Here is a 15433-nt window from a genome sequence, read left to right as displayed (position 1 = left end):
TCAGGCCTATGGCAGGGTCCCCAACCTTTCTGAGCCTGCGTGCATCTTGGGAATTGTGACAGAGGATGGTGGGCCCAACTACACAGGAGGCGGAACTAGTTACAACATCGCTGCCACCAGAGGCAGAAGCAACTACAGAATGTCAGGAAGGGAGGTCATGCATAACTCTAATAGTAACTCTTCAATATATTAGGGTCAGAAAGCTAAAGATGAAGGATGTTTTAAATAGCCCTGTACCCCTTCCTGTGAGATTGCTGGCTTTACCAGAAGCAGTCCCTATTTTCTGGTCCCCGCCCCGCTGAACAACTTGCTTTTGGGTGATGCCATGTTCAAAGTTTGTTACTATGAGTCTTGGGGGTCAGGGCTCAGTTAAATGACCAAGCAGAGAATGAATGCTTGTTTTATTTTTAGTGCACCATGCACATCAACGTATCCACATTGTCACCCACAGCACCATGCATGGCTGCTTCATTTAGCGCTCTGCATCAAAAAGAGCATATTCTCAACTGCTGCTATGTGAGCAGAGTGGAGTGAAATGTGCCAGGCCTTCCTTAGCAACAACGACTTCCGGTCCAACTGAAATGGGGGTGAGGTGCAACCCAAATGTGAAGGTCACCACATTGTTTCTCCCTTCCTAGTCAGCCCCCAACTGGTCCTCACTTGAGCAATATTGTGAAAGCCACGGATCTTTTCCACAGTGGCATCCACTTCCTGAGGGTTTGGCAGAGCCTGCGAGGGGTAGGCACCCAGAGAGAATCTGCCATACCTTGTGGGGTCAGAGAAAAGAATGGATTAAAGTTACTGCTCCATTCTCCTTCACCTAGCAGGATTGTAGTGAAGATAGAGCAGGGATCCCAAACCTTTTTGAGTCTGTAGGCATCTGTGGAATTCTTCAGGTGGAGGGCAATCTTCAATCTAAAAAGGGTGTTAATCCCTCCTACCCCATAACAGAAGTAGCTGCTGTATCTTTAAGAAAGGATGCATTCTGTGGGTGTTGCTAGGCCTCTGATTGGAGGCAGGTGTCCAGTGGGGTGCCATAGGACTTAGTACTTCTCAATATTTTTATAAATGATCTGGATGAGGTGGTTGAGGGACTACTTATGAAATTTGCAGTTAAACCAAATTCAGAAGAGTAGCAAACACCCTGGATAATAAAGATAAAATTCAACGAAATCTGAATGCACTGGAAAAGAGGGTGGATGTGAACAAGATGCAATTCTGCAAGGACATTTTCCTGCAAATCTGGGGGACTCCTCAGGTTTGCTGAAAAATCTGAAACCTGGGGGAAAGTGGACTAGGATGGAGAAATTCCTCTCCTCCCTCCCCCTCCCCCCCCCCAGTATACAAGCTTTGTCTGTTTTACAACTGGACAACACACCTCCATTGGAGCTCTTCCCTCAGGCTAAAGGTGGCAGTATTTCAGGTGAAGAGGGAATGGGCAGGTAAAGAATAAGTGGATGGAAGGGTAAAGCGGCCAGCATGAGGGTAGGAAGAGAAGCTGTTGTTGTCATCTCTCACCCAGCCCCACCAGTTGAGCCAAGTGAGTGGGAGGAGGTGCTGCTGCAGTGAGTGGGAGGAGGTGCTGCTTCAGTTTGCCAACTCTGCGTTGGGAAATGCCTGGACAGGTGTGTGGAGGAGAGAGACCTCAGGAAGTATAATGTCCTTTAATTCAACCTCCAAAGCAGCCATTTTCTACAGAGCAACATCTCTAAAGACTGAGAATAAATTATCATATTGAGAGATATCTAGGTCCCACAGAGAGGTTGGCAACTTTACTGCCACTCCCATGTGTAAGCTGCCACAGCCCTCAGCCGCTTGAGTCGGGTGGGAAAGGGAGAACCATCAAACCAGGAAAGCAGTGGTGGGGCTTCAGCCATGCGTACTGCCTGTTCGGCAAGTGGTTGGCCTTCCATCAATCAGAGGGTGATGGGAATGGGAGGAGGCAGCAACTGGGCTGTGGCAAATGGACAGCCTAGCGAGTGGCTTGCCCAGCAGACTGCTGCAGTGAATTATTCTCTTATTCACTTATAAAGCCTACTGAATTCAATGAAATTTACTACCAACAGGCCTGTGTTTAGGACCACAATCATTATCAGTCTGCAATGTGTTAGGTCTCGATCCTTGAAGCAACAAACAGCAGAAGTGTTTATTGAAAAGGTAACGTAGCACTCAGCTTGCAAGAAACCAGTTCTGCCAGACCTGGCTTTTGCACCCCTCTTTATTAGAAATGAAATCACCCCTCCCATTTTCCCAAAGAATGTGAGAAAGAGTCACAGCAGAGCCTGGCAGGCCCCAAGGTCAGCGACAGATAGAAATGCCACCTGGCCATCTGCCCCCACAGAGCAACAGACCTCTTCTCATGGGAGTAGAAGGTGTCAGGGATAAGCCTTGTTTAGATATCAGGCATGAGAAGAGTGAGAGTAAGAACAAAGCAGGAATGTTCCATTAACAGAATGGTTACCTCTAACAGGCAGGATACATATATCTTAGAGCAGTTATATTGACAGGACTATACCTCAGTCACCCAGATGTAATTACCATCCCCCGTTAGAAGACCTTGCCCTGGAATCAGGAATGCACCTCAGTCACTAGGTGCCATCCCTGACACAGTGTCATCATAACCAGAGTTATAACCTTCTTAGCCCATTGACTTCAATAGATTTATTATAGATTTGCTTAACCTGTAGTTCAATTGATCTGAGGGGGTCAAACAACCAGTTATCCAATTTGTAAGACCACTTCCCTTGCTTAGTGGGCATTTCCAGAATGGATGTTAAAAAATATAGCCAATGCCTTTTTGCTGCTGATTTCATTTTAAAAACTTCATAAGAACCATAGGAACTTTCACACTTGGCTATATTGCTGATTCATGTACATGAGTGGTGAGACAGAATGCATGTTTCACCAGGAACAATGTGGAATGCATCATTCAGCAATTATCTTGGTGGTTCCCATAGTGCAGATATTCACTATGAAACTTTGTGCACTGAAGACAAGTGCAGAGCAAGAAGTGTATGGGGTCTAGCAGCATGCACCAAATCTATGCAAAGTCACAACTGCAGCTACAAGCATAGTTCACTAAAATAGTCAAAGGTAAGTTGTATCAAATGAAAAGGTTAATAAATCGCAGTAAATAAATAGCAGGAACAAACAAATCACATTATAGGTTTTCATTGATATCAACTGACTCTGACATGTAATTTGTTATTGTCCATTTTAATTACATGTCAAAGTTGGAAGCAACTTCATGCAACAAACAACAAAAAGATCTGCACGGCAGTTTCTAAAATCTGAAAAATATTTCTATTCCACCTTTATTCAAAACTCATGGTGGTTTGTAATTCTACACTTGCAGTGGTGGCTTCTGTACAGCACAACTAACATGTGTAACATTATTAATGAACCCAGTTTCCCGTTTGCCTTAGCACTGGAGATTTCACCGCACTAGAAAGCGATTGCGTTCAGTCCAGGTTGCTGGGCTCGTTTGGTTTCTCCAAAAAGATTATTAGTTTAGTGGTTTTTGTAAAACTTGAGGGAAATATAACAGGCTGAACCCGTTTTGAGGAAGAGCCCTGTGTGAAGTTCTTCCCCAAAACAGGATAAACAGTTTCCTCAGCCCCCTATATTTGGGCTGTGAGAACCCACCAATGAAAGGAAAAGGCTCAGTTCCATGGGATTTGTCTTGCTCCAGTCTAAAGGAAACAAGCCCTCTGAGCGCCAGTTATGGCAACCTTCCTTCAATTAAAAAAAAACCTAACCTGTTTTCCCGATAAATAAGACAGTGTCTTATATTAATTTTTGCTCCCAAAGATGCACTATGTCTTATTTTCAGGGGATGTCTTATTTTTCCGCTCCACAGCTGCTCTGTTCGACGGGCATGCTTCCAAACAAAAACTTTGCTCCAGCTTACTTTTGGGGGATGCTTTATATTTAGCACTTCAGCAAAACCTCTGCTACGCCTTATTTTCAGGGGAAGTCTTATTTTCGGGGAAACAGGGGTATCAACTTTTTGAAACTCGTTTTTTAGGCTTCCTGGAGTGATATTCACTTTCTCCACGAGGTGGCAATATTGCGCTTCGCAAAGGCTCGTGCCAAAGCGAATGGTGAAAAGCGAGGAGGGGAGCAATGGCCTCGCCTGATTCCAGCTGCCAGAGCACAACCGCAGCTCACATCCGCAGCTCACAACTCCAAAAACTGAGGAACACCACCCCACCCCACCCGACCCGGATGTTTTGGCTTTTTCATGGTATGTGCTTTTTCCCACGAGAGCTCCCTCCTGGCTTCTAGCGCGCGCCTTCCGCTTGTGAAGCACGAAGCCGCGCCACTTTTGCGCTGTGGAGCATGCGGGCCCCCTGCTGGTCGAGAGGAGGCTCGCGAGAGTGGGAGCTGCGTAAAGGGGCGGCCCGAAGAAGCGGCGGCGGAGGCGGCGCGAGGTCCGTGGGGCTGGGGGAAGGGGCTTTTGGCTGGCCAAGTAACTGGGAGGGGGACCAGTCTGCATGCGGGGCGGGTAGCGATTGGTCTGGGATGAGGGAGCATCAGCGCTCCTCTCCGGTACCCGCGCCTGCTTTAGGCTCTATCCACCGCCACGCCACTATTTTGCAGGGGCTGCTCGAGTTCCCTGCCTGAGCCCACCCGCTTTTTGGTTGTTGCAGGCGGCTGCTCTCTTTCGCAGCTCGAGCTGCTCTCCTTATTTTCCGGGGAGCCGATTCTCCCACTTGCAGCCTTTGTCAGCCTGCCTTCGTGAGGACCTGGCGAAATGTTAAGAAAGAAACGGCGTGATAGGCTTGCTGTTTTGTTTTAAGGATTCGAGGGGAGAGGTTAATTTTGCACACGTCTTGTTTTCGCAAAACTGTCGGAAAGGTCACGAAAGATAGGCAGGCATGGGTGGGACTAGGGTTTTGCCCTGAGTTATCTGCCTGCTGGCAGGGCTGTGCCCTCGTTTTTAAGATAAACTAACGTCTCCTACTGGAGTCCTGGGGGAGCTGAATAGGAGGCACAGAGGTATCTAGACCAGATCTGCAGGTGAATTTTTTATATATATAATGTTATAGAAAATAAGGTCCTGAAGGGATTTTGTTGAGGAATTGAGAAGTCCCTTAGAAGAGGCCCCCACTGCAAGTTTCATTTAAGAGAGTTATACCCTGCTTACAACGTGTTTCTTCCTTCCTCCATTTTACCCTTTCAATAAGACTGTGAGGGATTGTAACCAGCAAGTTAAACGTGGTGGCGTGGAGATTTTAGCCTCTGTTGGCCTGATTTAGTCTGACATTTTAGCCATTGCACCATGCTGGTACCCAATGATGAATGCTTCTCTCATTCCTGATAGTGTGAGAAGCAATCATTACAACATAGCGGAGTTTGATTGTTGGTCCTGTTTTGATTGTATGCAAAAAGCAAATTTCCTGGAAGGCCTTGGAAAGGAGCCAGTTGCTCATGTTGGTACCTGTGATGCAGGCAGATAAAGGCAAACGGTTCTAGCAGTAGCTATGCTGCCAGGCACAAGGAGCGTTAGTACACAGATGAATAGGGCAGTAGTTTTGACGTGTTAGGACCTGGGAAGTACTTGGTTGAAAAGGCACCTTTCACTAGAACTTTAAATTGAAATTCTTCTAAAAGGCCAACAGGGGAAAAGCAACATCATCTGCTTCAGCGATAAAATCAAATACTGTGTATCTTCCCAGTGAGCATAGGCAGCACTCTCCTGTTTTGTTGAGTGTGTGAGCACTTTGGAGATATAGTGGTATAGTGGCTAAAGTGTTGGACGGGGGCCTAGGAAACCCTGGTTCAAATCCCTGCTGGCTCTGTGGAAGATTGCTGGGTGGCTTTGGATAAGTCACACACTCTCAGCTTTGATTGGCTAGTATTTGGATGGGAGACCTTCAAGGAATACTAAGGTCATGATGCAAAGGCAAGCAATGGCAAACCACCTCCAAAAGTATCTTTCCTTGAAACTCTGTGGGGTTTCCATAAGTCAGCTGTGACTTGATGGCAAAAATTAAGAAAGGAAGCAATGTGCAGTTTCCTTGAACACCCTTTAACTTTTACCCCTAGGACTTGGAAAGTTACTTGTCGAGAGGGGGGGGGGGTATTTGGGAGCTGCATGTTCAAGATTCCATGTATTTAGACCCAACTTGTTAAAAAACATAACATGAGGTTTGGCCTGAATCAGGGAAGTGAGTGAATTCTGTTGACACAGCGCTGGGGATCATTGGACTAGCAGTTACTTTGTAGTAGTAAAAATAGTAAAATGAAAAGGTGTGTTTCTGTCAATACAAAGAAATTGCCATTGGCAGAATTCCCCAGCTAGTGGAACAGAACCTTTCAACCCAAACCATTATAATTTTTTTTCGGTATTGGAAGTCATTTTAGAATTGAAAGGCAGGATAGAACTGTTCTAAATAAATAAAAAAATGGAAGTTCTGGGTAGGAAAGAGTATAGGGAGTCGCTTGCTGTAGGCATGGTCTCTAGAGTTTGAGAACATGAGGGCACCAAGAATATATAAGGCTTGTTAAGATTGCCACAGTTAAGGGTTAGTTTGCCACTAGGTTCTGTTGCCATAATACCATGTTATTACTGTTATTGTGGTGCTTACTGATTGAATACAATTTGTGGATTGCATGCATTTTTGTGCACCATAGAGTGGGCAGATTCATGCAGTCCCCACGGTCGGACCCAGTGAAAATAACCGTTTGCCCATATGGAGCAGGGTGTTTTTATTGTTAGAGGCATTACATTAGAGGGGAAAGGAAGGATGATGTTGATCCTTCAACTACATCTGAATAAATCTGTATCTGATGGAGGGAGCTTTCACTCTCAAAAGCTTGGAAATATTGTTGATCCTCAAGGTGCTACTGGACTCCAGTCTTGCTCTTCTTTTGCAGACCTGAAACTGTCTTCAGCTACCAAAAGGGAAGTGAACTGTGGTTGCTTTAACACCAGCATTTTCCTACAAAGCCTGCTGCCATTTCCATACATTCTGGATATTTTTTTTTTTGAAATATCAGTTTTATAATTTGGCGCTTGCGCAGCCATTTTGGAAGCCTACTTTGTTTTTTCACTAAGTTCTGCTATTTTCATTTTTCTTCTTTCCTTCAGATATTTCATCATGAGTGTGGACTGGATTGGTGCTGCTTATGCTGCAGTTGTGGGTCTTGGAGGTGCAGTCGGATATATTCGCAAAGGTAAATCTTGCAGGTGGCAGAAAAAATTATATTGTCTAGTTCATTGTTTCCAAAGACCCCGGGGCAGCATGCATGCTTTTCTGTTCTCATGACAACATTGAGATCACAGGTAAGGCTGAGAGTGTGACTGGCCCAGGGTGTTAGGACAGGAAATCTTGTTCAACTCTGAGTCCATAATGTGAAATGGGCTCATTCACAGAAGACAGGCACATATAGAGACCACTTATGGTAACAGGGTAGCCAGTGACAGAATGAAGTTTGAACCTGGGTCTTGGGCAGCTCCACCCAAACTTCAACAGCTGGCCGCCGATGCAGTGCCACCTTGCTGCTCCCATGGAGGTTTCCGGGCAGCGTGGGCAGGCTTGAACAGTAAGCCTCCCTGCCACCAAGAAGCCTCCATTGGGCTGAATGGAGTTATGCTGCTTTTTTTACTGTGTAGGTCTGAGTCCCAGGCCGCTGGCATAATGGCAGCAAAGGCTGGGGGGGAGCCGACTAATGTTGGCTCCTCCCCTGGCCATGTCCCACCCTACAGCAGGGGCCCTAGGTCACTGGTGCTGTGTCCCAGTGCTAGGGAGGGCCACTTGGGGCTGCACTCCAGTGAAATCACTCCTCAGCAGGGCTAAGCACCCTGGGGAGGTCAAATCCACCAGTGTGGCTGCGCAGTGTTCCCCTAAACGACTTCACCCTCCCCCCCTTTGGTTGGGGTTGCTAGCCCTACACTCTAATGTCTCGGAAATTAAGCAAGGTCAGCCTTGGTCAGTATTTGGGAGGGAGACTACCAAGGAATATCAGGGTTGTTACATTGAGGCAGGCAGTAGCAAACCATCTCTGAACATCTCTTGCCTTGAAAACCCTACAGGATCACCATAAGTTGGCTGCGACTTGATGACAAGGAAACAAAAAAAAAGACTATTTCTAGACTATGCTCAGTAGAAAGAGTTGTTAATTTACATGTTGAATAATAGATTAATTTCTTTTTCCAAATATGCTTAAGATCCCTGATATGTCAGTGGTGGCGAACCTATGGCACTCCAGGTGTTCCTGGACTGCAATTCCCATCAGCCCCTGTCAGCATGGCCAATTGGGAAATTGTAGTTCAGGAACATCTGGAGTGCCATAGGTTCACCACCATGGTTATTTGTGGATTGCGTGAATTTTTGTACACCATAGAGTGGGCAGATTCATGCAGATCCCATGGGCGGATCCAGTGAAAATAACCATTTGCCTATATGGAGCAGGGTGCATGTGTGGGCATATCAGCAGATCATCTACATGACTAATTAGCTGAAGAAAGATACTTATCAAAAGAGCATGGCGACATCTGCACACGACTCAAGCTCCTGAATCCACCTTTATATGTCTTATACCTTTCCTTTGCAAAGTTGCTTCAAACTAATAATCAGTGCGACATCAGGGTGTGGGAGAGGGCATGGCACACTGCAGTTATAGTGAAAAACCTGAAATCTTAGATGCATATGTAGTGAAATTCTTTGCATTCTGCTCAGTATTAGTAGACACTTCTCTCTCATTAGCATAAAAATCCACTTGATTTCAGTAAACTTTTCATGTGATTGTAATGGGGAAAAACGTGCACAGATACCAGCAAAATTATTTGGTTATATGCAGTTGTGGACTTTCTGTTGTAAAGCAGCTTTGAAGTCACAGGTCTGTGAGAATACATGGTAAATAGTTATTTTCAAGTTCTCGAAATGTCTCTAGTTTTTTTTAAGACACAAGACTTTTTTATTTCAAATATGATTTCTACATGTTTCTTTTTTATCTTTTTCTCATTGAATTCTTATATATGTGTATGTGACTGTTAACTGCAGGCAGCAAAATCTCTTTGGTGGCTGGCCTTGTCTTTGGCGTATTGGCTATGTATGGAGCCTACTGTGTAACACATAATCCCAAAGATGTAAAGGTATCTTTATGTAAGTATCCTACAAGTTTGATGAGCACTTCACATGTTCTTTTTCTTAGTATTGTAAAATATATATATATCATGTTACCTGGTTTTTGCCACTTATACAGCTTTAGCTATATGTTTAGTACACAACATTTTCTACAACAGCAGATGTTATTAATTCAAAACTGGTAGGTTTTACTCCTATTTCCTTTGACTGATATATCTTGGTCTTGTGGTTCTGCTGTACATGAGGAGCAAATACATGAGGGCTGGGGTGATTCTGTCTTTTCCTCCTTAGGAAATGTTTCTCAAGCATTTGGCAACTCTGAGCTGAATGTTTCAGTATCTGTTTGTACAGAGCTCCATACTGCTTGAAACCATAAGTGTGTTTCTTCATTCTTTATTGACCCAATTTTCTTTATTGACCCAATTTTGTAACTAACAGTAACTGCTGAGGTGGAAAATAAAAAATCTGAGTCATAAAAGCATGCCACTACCATCAGACAGAAATGTTAACCAAATTACCCTGTTCAAATTTGGGTTTGCAACAGAAGGCTCAATTGCAAAAGCAAGGTGCATAGGTGATAAAGAATGACCTTATCAGTGCCAGCATGTCCATGACACATTAGTGAATTTGGATGCTTGGTGAGGAGGAGGTACAAATATATATTACCTGTATATGGTGTATTGTAATAAGGCCTAGATCCAAACATGCCAGAATCTAAAATAAAAATGACTATGGGCACCCCATCAAAAATTTAGCTGCACCCAGTGTTGCAATACACTGACTTTGATAGCCCAGGCTAATTTGATCTGTCAGATCTTGGAAGCGAAGCAGGGTTGGCACTGGTTAGTATTTGGATCGGAGGTCTACCAAAGAATACAAAGGTTGCAGTGCAGTGGCAGCCTGCCTGTTAGTCTCTTAGCCTTGAAAATCCTAAACACAGTCACCATAAGTGAGATGAGACTTGATGGCAAAAAAGTGCAATCCTGCTCAGGCGTACTCAGAAATAAGTTCCACTGTATCCAGTGAGGCTTCTTCTCAGGTAAGTGTGCATTGAACTGAATGTTAATAGTTTTAGGGTTTTGTTGATCTGAACATTACTCATAAGGCTTATAGCTCTCCTAATGTTCTTACCAACGTTTTGTTCAATGGTATTTTGCCATAATACCTGAAAATCTGTAAGTTATATTATGCCTGTAATAATTATATACCGTATATACTCATGTATAAGTCGAGTTTTTCAGCACATTTTTGTGCTGAAAAAGCCCCCCTCGACTTATACACCAGTGAGGTGTATTTTAAAAAATATTTTAGTGTTTTTACTTTGTTGCCCTCCAGGGGGCACAGTTTCTAGGCTAGTGACACCAAAATTTCAGGGTATCAGCCAAGTTTGGTAAAGTTTGGTTGAGGGGGTCCAAAGTTATGGACCCTCAAAGGGGGTGCCCCCATCCCCCATTGTTTCCAATGGGAGCTAATAGACGGAGCTACAATTTGAGGGTCCATAACTTTGGACCCCTTGAACCAAATTTTACTAAACCTGGGTGGTATCATCAGGATAATCTCATGCTGATACCAGCCAGGTTTGGTGATGTTTGGTTCAGGGGGTCCAAAATTATGGATCCCCAAAGTTCGTGTTCCCATGCCCCATTGTTTCAAATGAAAGCTAATAGTAGATGGGGCTACCTTTTTGAGGGTCCATAACTTTGGACCCCCTGAACCAAACTTCACCAAACCTGGGTGGTATCATCAGGAGAGTCTCCTAAAGATACTCTGAAATGTTGGTACTGCTAACATAAACATTCCTCCCCTGACAGGTTGTGTGAATGTCCCTTCTAAAATTACACCTGCTATGTGCAATTTTAAAAATATGTACACTAAAAATAATGAGCTATTCTTTTAAAAAGCAGGGTAGTTTTGAGTCACAGTGAACAGGCATGTTCATTCCAGTTTTTATTGTAAGATCCATTGTTTAAAACCCTTCCTTACAAAAAAGCTAAGGTTCTTGTACTTTTAAAGTTATTGTTGATACCATATAGTTCTTGTTGACCCTCTTTTCCACTTACAGAGCTAGTTTACTGTTTTTCTTTGAAATAAATATTCAAAAACATTTAACCTACTAATGCCTCAATTAATGTAATTTTATTGGTATCTATTTTTATTTTTGAAATTTACCAGTAGCTGCTGCATTTCCCACCCTCGACTTATACGCGAGTCAATAACTGTTATAATGGGTTAGAAGACTTTATATTTTGTCACATGTCTAATTAAAAACTTTGTTCTGTATGTTTTGGAAAGATTGAAGTGGTACATTGCTTTTAAGACAGTTTAAAAAAAACAAGTAAATATGCTGTTTGTTTTTCTCCAGTCACAGCATTCATTCTGACCACTGTAATGGGAGTAAGATTTAAGAGGACCAAGAGATTAATGCCATCTGGAATCATAGCAGGTCTAAGGTAAACAAAAATATCTGATTTTATGCTACAGCCCTATCATATTTACCAAAAGGACACAATGGGATTTATGGCGCCATAGGCATACATAATATTGTCCTGTTCATGATTTTAAAAAAAGCTATTTTGGACATCCTGGTTATTAGATTGCCTATGAATCACAGCAAAGGGCAGAATATTAGATACATGAGTTAGAATCCAGAACAGCTGGGAGACTGTGGCAGGAAGTTGTTTCTTGCCTCACCTTTCCCATAGTATACCACCAAATTGGGTAAAAGTAAACCTCTCTTATGGTGTTGCCTGAGGTCGATGCCACAGGGGTGTATTTCTTTTGCATGCCAAGTGGCAAGGCAGTGAGTAAGAACAGTTAGCAATCCATGGAACACCTGGTATTTGCTGGTTGCACAGTGCCCCCCAGTGCACCTGGAAGCCTCTTCTAGAATCATTACCCTCTATCACAGGGGTCTGCAACCTGCGACTCTCCAGATGTTCATGGACTATTATTCCCATCAGCCCCTGATTGGCCATGCTGGCAGGGGCTGATGGGAATTGTAGTTCATGAACATCTGGAGAGTCGCAGGTTGCAGACCCCTGCTCTATCATCTCGCTTTGCAGACACACAAATGGGTGAGTACTAAAAATGCAATACCAAAACTCAACCACTAAAAATGCAATACCAAAACTCCATCAAAGAGTCCCAAAAGAGGAACATCTCCCCTTTTTGATACCCTTCCCTATGTGGATTCCTAGGGCCTTAGTCAATCTGAGTACCAAGTCCTGGAATTCAAGTCTGCTAGAACATGGAACCTCCAATCAAGAGTGTTAACACATCAAAGAGCTTTTTAACACATCAAAGAGCATTTTCCCCATTTAGGTTGTAAATGATTCTCCCTGTCTGGATGAGTGCATCTCTCCTATACTCTGCCTGTCACAGGGACACCTTTCCACCATCTCATCTCCATAACTGTCACAGTGTATCTTGCCCATATGCCCTCACCACACATCATCATCTTTTCTTGGAAGAAACTTGAGATTATCTTGGTGCATGTTTTTTCTGCTTTGTTTTGTATCAGTGTATTTTAAACTGCCTATATAGTACATTTTTAGCACACCCTCCAGGGAGCTCAAGGCAGCATAAATAATTCTCATGTTTTACATTTTGTCCTTACAGCAACACAGATAAGGTAGATCAGGTGGAGATAGAGGCTCATAATGCATGGAGCACTTACCTCAGGGCTCTTCTCTGCACAGTAGGCTTGTAGTGGCCCTCCTCATGTTTCTGTATTTCATTCAAAGAGGCACTCCTGCGATGGAGCTGTTATGCAGAGAACTCTCCTGGATCTGCTTCCCTTAACTCCACCCATCACACCCAGTAAACTGCACTTATATAGATATTACTGTTCCAAAAATGATCCTCCTTCCCCAGTGAAAGAGGCAAAGCAATTCCCTGGACCACAGTCCTAGAGCTGATATTTCCTCCCCTACACACACACTTCCTCCTCCTGCTGCTGCTGCCAGAAGACAAATAGGCTTGTTATTTGATAAATCAGTATGAGAATTAGAGGTCAGTGTGTTTTGGCTAAGCCAAGTGTGCCTCTTTTCTGTGACTTGAAGCAGCCAGACATCTTGTGCACAATCAGCCAAAGTCTGACTGGCTCAAGCTTCTGTTTTAAAGTGGGGAATTGAACCTGAGTCTTCAAGATCATAGGCTAGTAACTGCTACACAACATCCACCTTATAAAAATGTAATCAGCTCTGGCTGAGAGCCTGTGTAATCTTATGCGCCTTAGTAAGCTGCATGTCTGTTAATTTTACTCTCTTGTATTTTTTCCCCTGCATGTAGCCTTCTGATGATTTTGAGACTGGTGCTTTTGCTGGTATGAGATGAAAACAGCAAGAATCAGTATTCATATCATTCCACGTGAGCCATCTTTGTACTTTGAATGTCTCTGCAGAAATATGCAGTGCTTTCTTTTGCTACTGAATGAACAAAATATGTTGCTACTCATGGATATTGGGCTTCATTATTTCCTTAATGATAATTTGATAATATCTCTGTGTTTGTTAAGGACAAGTGACAAGTTTGTCCAGTTAAACATGTACTTTGAGGAAGAAGGGGAATTGGAAGTAAATACATTTTCAGTTATACCTTTCTCCCAAATAAATAAATGACTTTTGAAACTCAGGTAATTATGTCATAGGACAAATATATAGGCCTGCATTGAAAATTACCAGTCATGCTATGGAGTGGTTCAGACTTGTCTATATAACAAATAATTGGATAGGAATGATGCATATTGTATTGCAATGAAGAACAAGGATTTATTTTGCATTTCTTAAATGCTGTCAATTTCTACTCCTGTCTGAAAATTACAAAGATAGAAGCTACCAAAACTGAAATAAAGTTTAATAATTTGAAAGACTGTCATGTGTCGTTGCCAACATTTAGAAACTTGTATAGGTCTGCCTCTGTTTCATGCTTTTTGTCTGCTGAGCCCATGGGAGCACTTGAATGTTTTCTTTTCCACGTTATTGTCACAACAAACCTAAAAGGTAGGTTAGGCTTAGAAAAAGTGACTAGCCCAAGGTTCCCAGCAAGCTCCATGGCTAAAGGAAGATTTGTAGGTCACAAAATTGTAGTCCAACATACTCCTCTTTATCCAGCATTGGCTTGTAATGCTTTGGAAACGCTGATGTCACAGAGAATCTGTTTCTGGCCATGTCTCTGTTCTCTTCCAACTAAGTGTCATCACCAGTTGATCCACAGAAAAGTTTGCAGCAGAAACACAAAGCAAAATGTCAGTTTGCTATAGTTATGTTAGAAATTAATAGTAATGTGAAACCTACCTATGCTAAGAAATGGCAGAGTTCTTTAGGATATGCTTCTAATCTGAAATTTTGGTCTTATCTAAATACTTTTTCCTTCACTTTCTCAGCTCTGTTTAAGGAGAACATATGCAAGGAAGACTTAAATTTTATTTAGGTGTGTTTTACCGAGAAATCAGTGACACTTGTTACATAATGATGTTTCTTAGAGATGTGCTCATCACCAAATAGTTAAAATGCAAAAACAAAGAAGGATGTATTTAATTTTTGAAAAGCAGCTATCTTTGATAATGGAATTATTTATACCATAACATCATGTATATAGATAAGGAAATCTCAGTACAGTTCTGAAGACTATTAATATAATGCATATGAAGAGTAACAATTTTCAAGATAGTTTCTACTGTACTCATGAGGCTCTTCAGTTGAAGAGTGGTTTAATATCCTGTATTATACTAATCTCTGGAAACTTTATCCTGTTGTGCCTTCACAACAGTTTTTCAGTGCATTGTCTGTTTATGCACCTAGTGTTCTAATACTAACAAAAGTTTCAGAGAACACAAATCCAAAAAGAGTCATTAATGTTTTGCAAGTAAAGGCCATACATACAGTATATGTATCGAAAAAAGTATAAATCACAAAAATTTACACAAGTGATTTGCTGTCAAAGTCATTGCAGGTGATGTCAGATGCTGAATATTTTCTTGACCTTTGCAACAAACTCATCACCATGAGGGGGTTTTCTCTGACTTCCAGGCTGCAAGAATTTCTTAATGGTGGGAATATTGCTTACTCTGGTTTTGAAGGTCTAAAGGGAAAAAACAAAAGTCTATGCTAGCATAGATTGGCTTTCATGAAGAAGAGTCATTTGTACCCCAGCTTCCAGATATGCTCTGAAAAGGTGACCGCAATTTCCTGATCCTCTGAGGCTGAATTATTAAAAGCGAGTGGTGATTTACAGTGATTCAAAAGAATGCCAGTAGTATACATAAATGCAATACAACTAACCTGGAATGGTACACAATCTTGAATGGTCCACATCATCATGTATCATATATATACATT

The 15433-nt window shown here is 42.6% G+C and overlaps 2 protein-coding genes across 4 annotated transcripts in view; one reads left to right on the top strand and one right to left on the bottom strand.

Annotated features, from left to right (window-relative positions):
- Positions 1–4276: 4276 nt before the first annotated feature.
- TMEM14A (transmembrane protein 14A) lies at positions 4277–13965 on the top strand. Its single transcript, XM_048497467.1, has 5 exons — positions 4277–4433; positions 7097–7182; positions 9012–9113; positions 11458–11545; positions 13386–13965. The coding sequence occupies exons 1-5, from the start codon at positions 4342–4344 to the stop codon at positions 13423–13425; spliced, it is 408 nt and encodes a 135-aa protein (XP_048353424.1). The 5' UTR covers positions 4277–4341; the 3' UTR covers positions 13426–13965.
- Positions 13845–15433, bottom strand: part of LOC125433090 (glutathione S-transferase-like) — a 30866-nt gene continuing 29277 nt past the window's right edge. For 2 of the 3 annotated variants that reach the window (XM_048497433.1, XM_048497451.1), the window contains exon 7: positions 13845–15176. In XM_048497433.1, coding sequence (XP_048353390.1) covers positions 15054–15176 — 123 coding nt within the window. In that variant the 3' untranslated portion in view covers positions 13845–15053. The remainder of the gene's footprint in view (positions 15177–15433) is intronic. The other variant, XM_048497441.1, reaches the window with a different exon arrangement.

This window comes from Sphaerodactylus townsendi, linkage group LG01, assembly GCF_021028975.2.
Source record: "Sphaerodactylus townsendi isolate TG3544 linkage group LG01, MPM_Stown_v2.3, whole genome shotgun sequence".
Classification (NCBI taxonomy): Eukaryota; Metazoa; Chordata; class Lepidosauria; order Squamata; family Sphaerodactylidae; genus Sphaerodactylus; species Sphaerodactylus townsendi.
The sequence above is the reverse complement of the archived record's forward strand: the minus strand, read 5'-3'. Positions and strand labels throughout refer to the sequence as shown.

What these genes read in the sequence shown, in the direction of transcription:
- TMEM14A (XM_048497467.1), top strand. Translation starts at nt 4,342, where the DNA reads ATGCGGGCCCCCTGCTGGTCGAGAGGAGGCTCGCGAGAGTGGGAGCTG. An exon ending in AGTCGGATATATTCGCAAAG is followed by an intron (nt 7,183 to 9,011) that starts GTAAATCTTGCA and finishes TGTTAACTGCAG; the next exon opens with GCAGCAAAATCTCTTTGGTG. An exon ending in GGAATCATAGCAGGTCTAAG is followed by an intron (nt 11,546 to 13,385) that starts GTAAACAAAAAT and finishes CCCTGCATGTAG; the next exon opens with CCTTCTGATGATTTTGAGAC.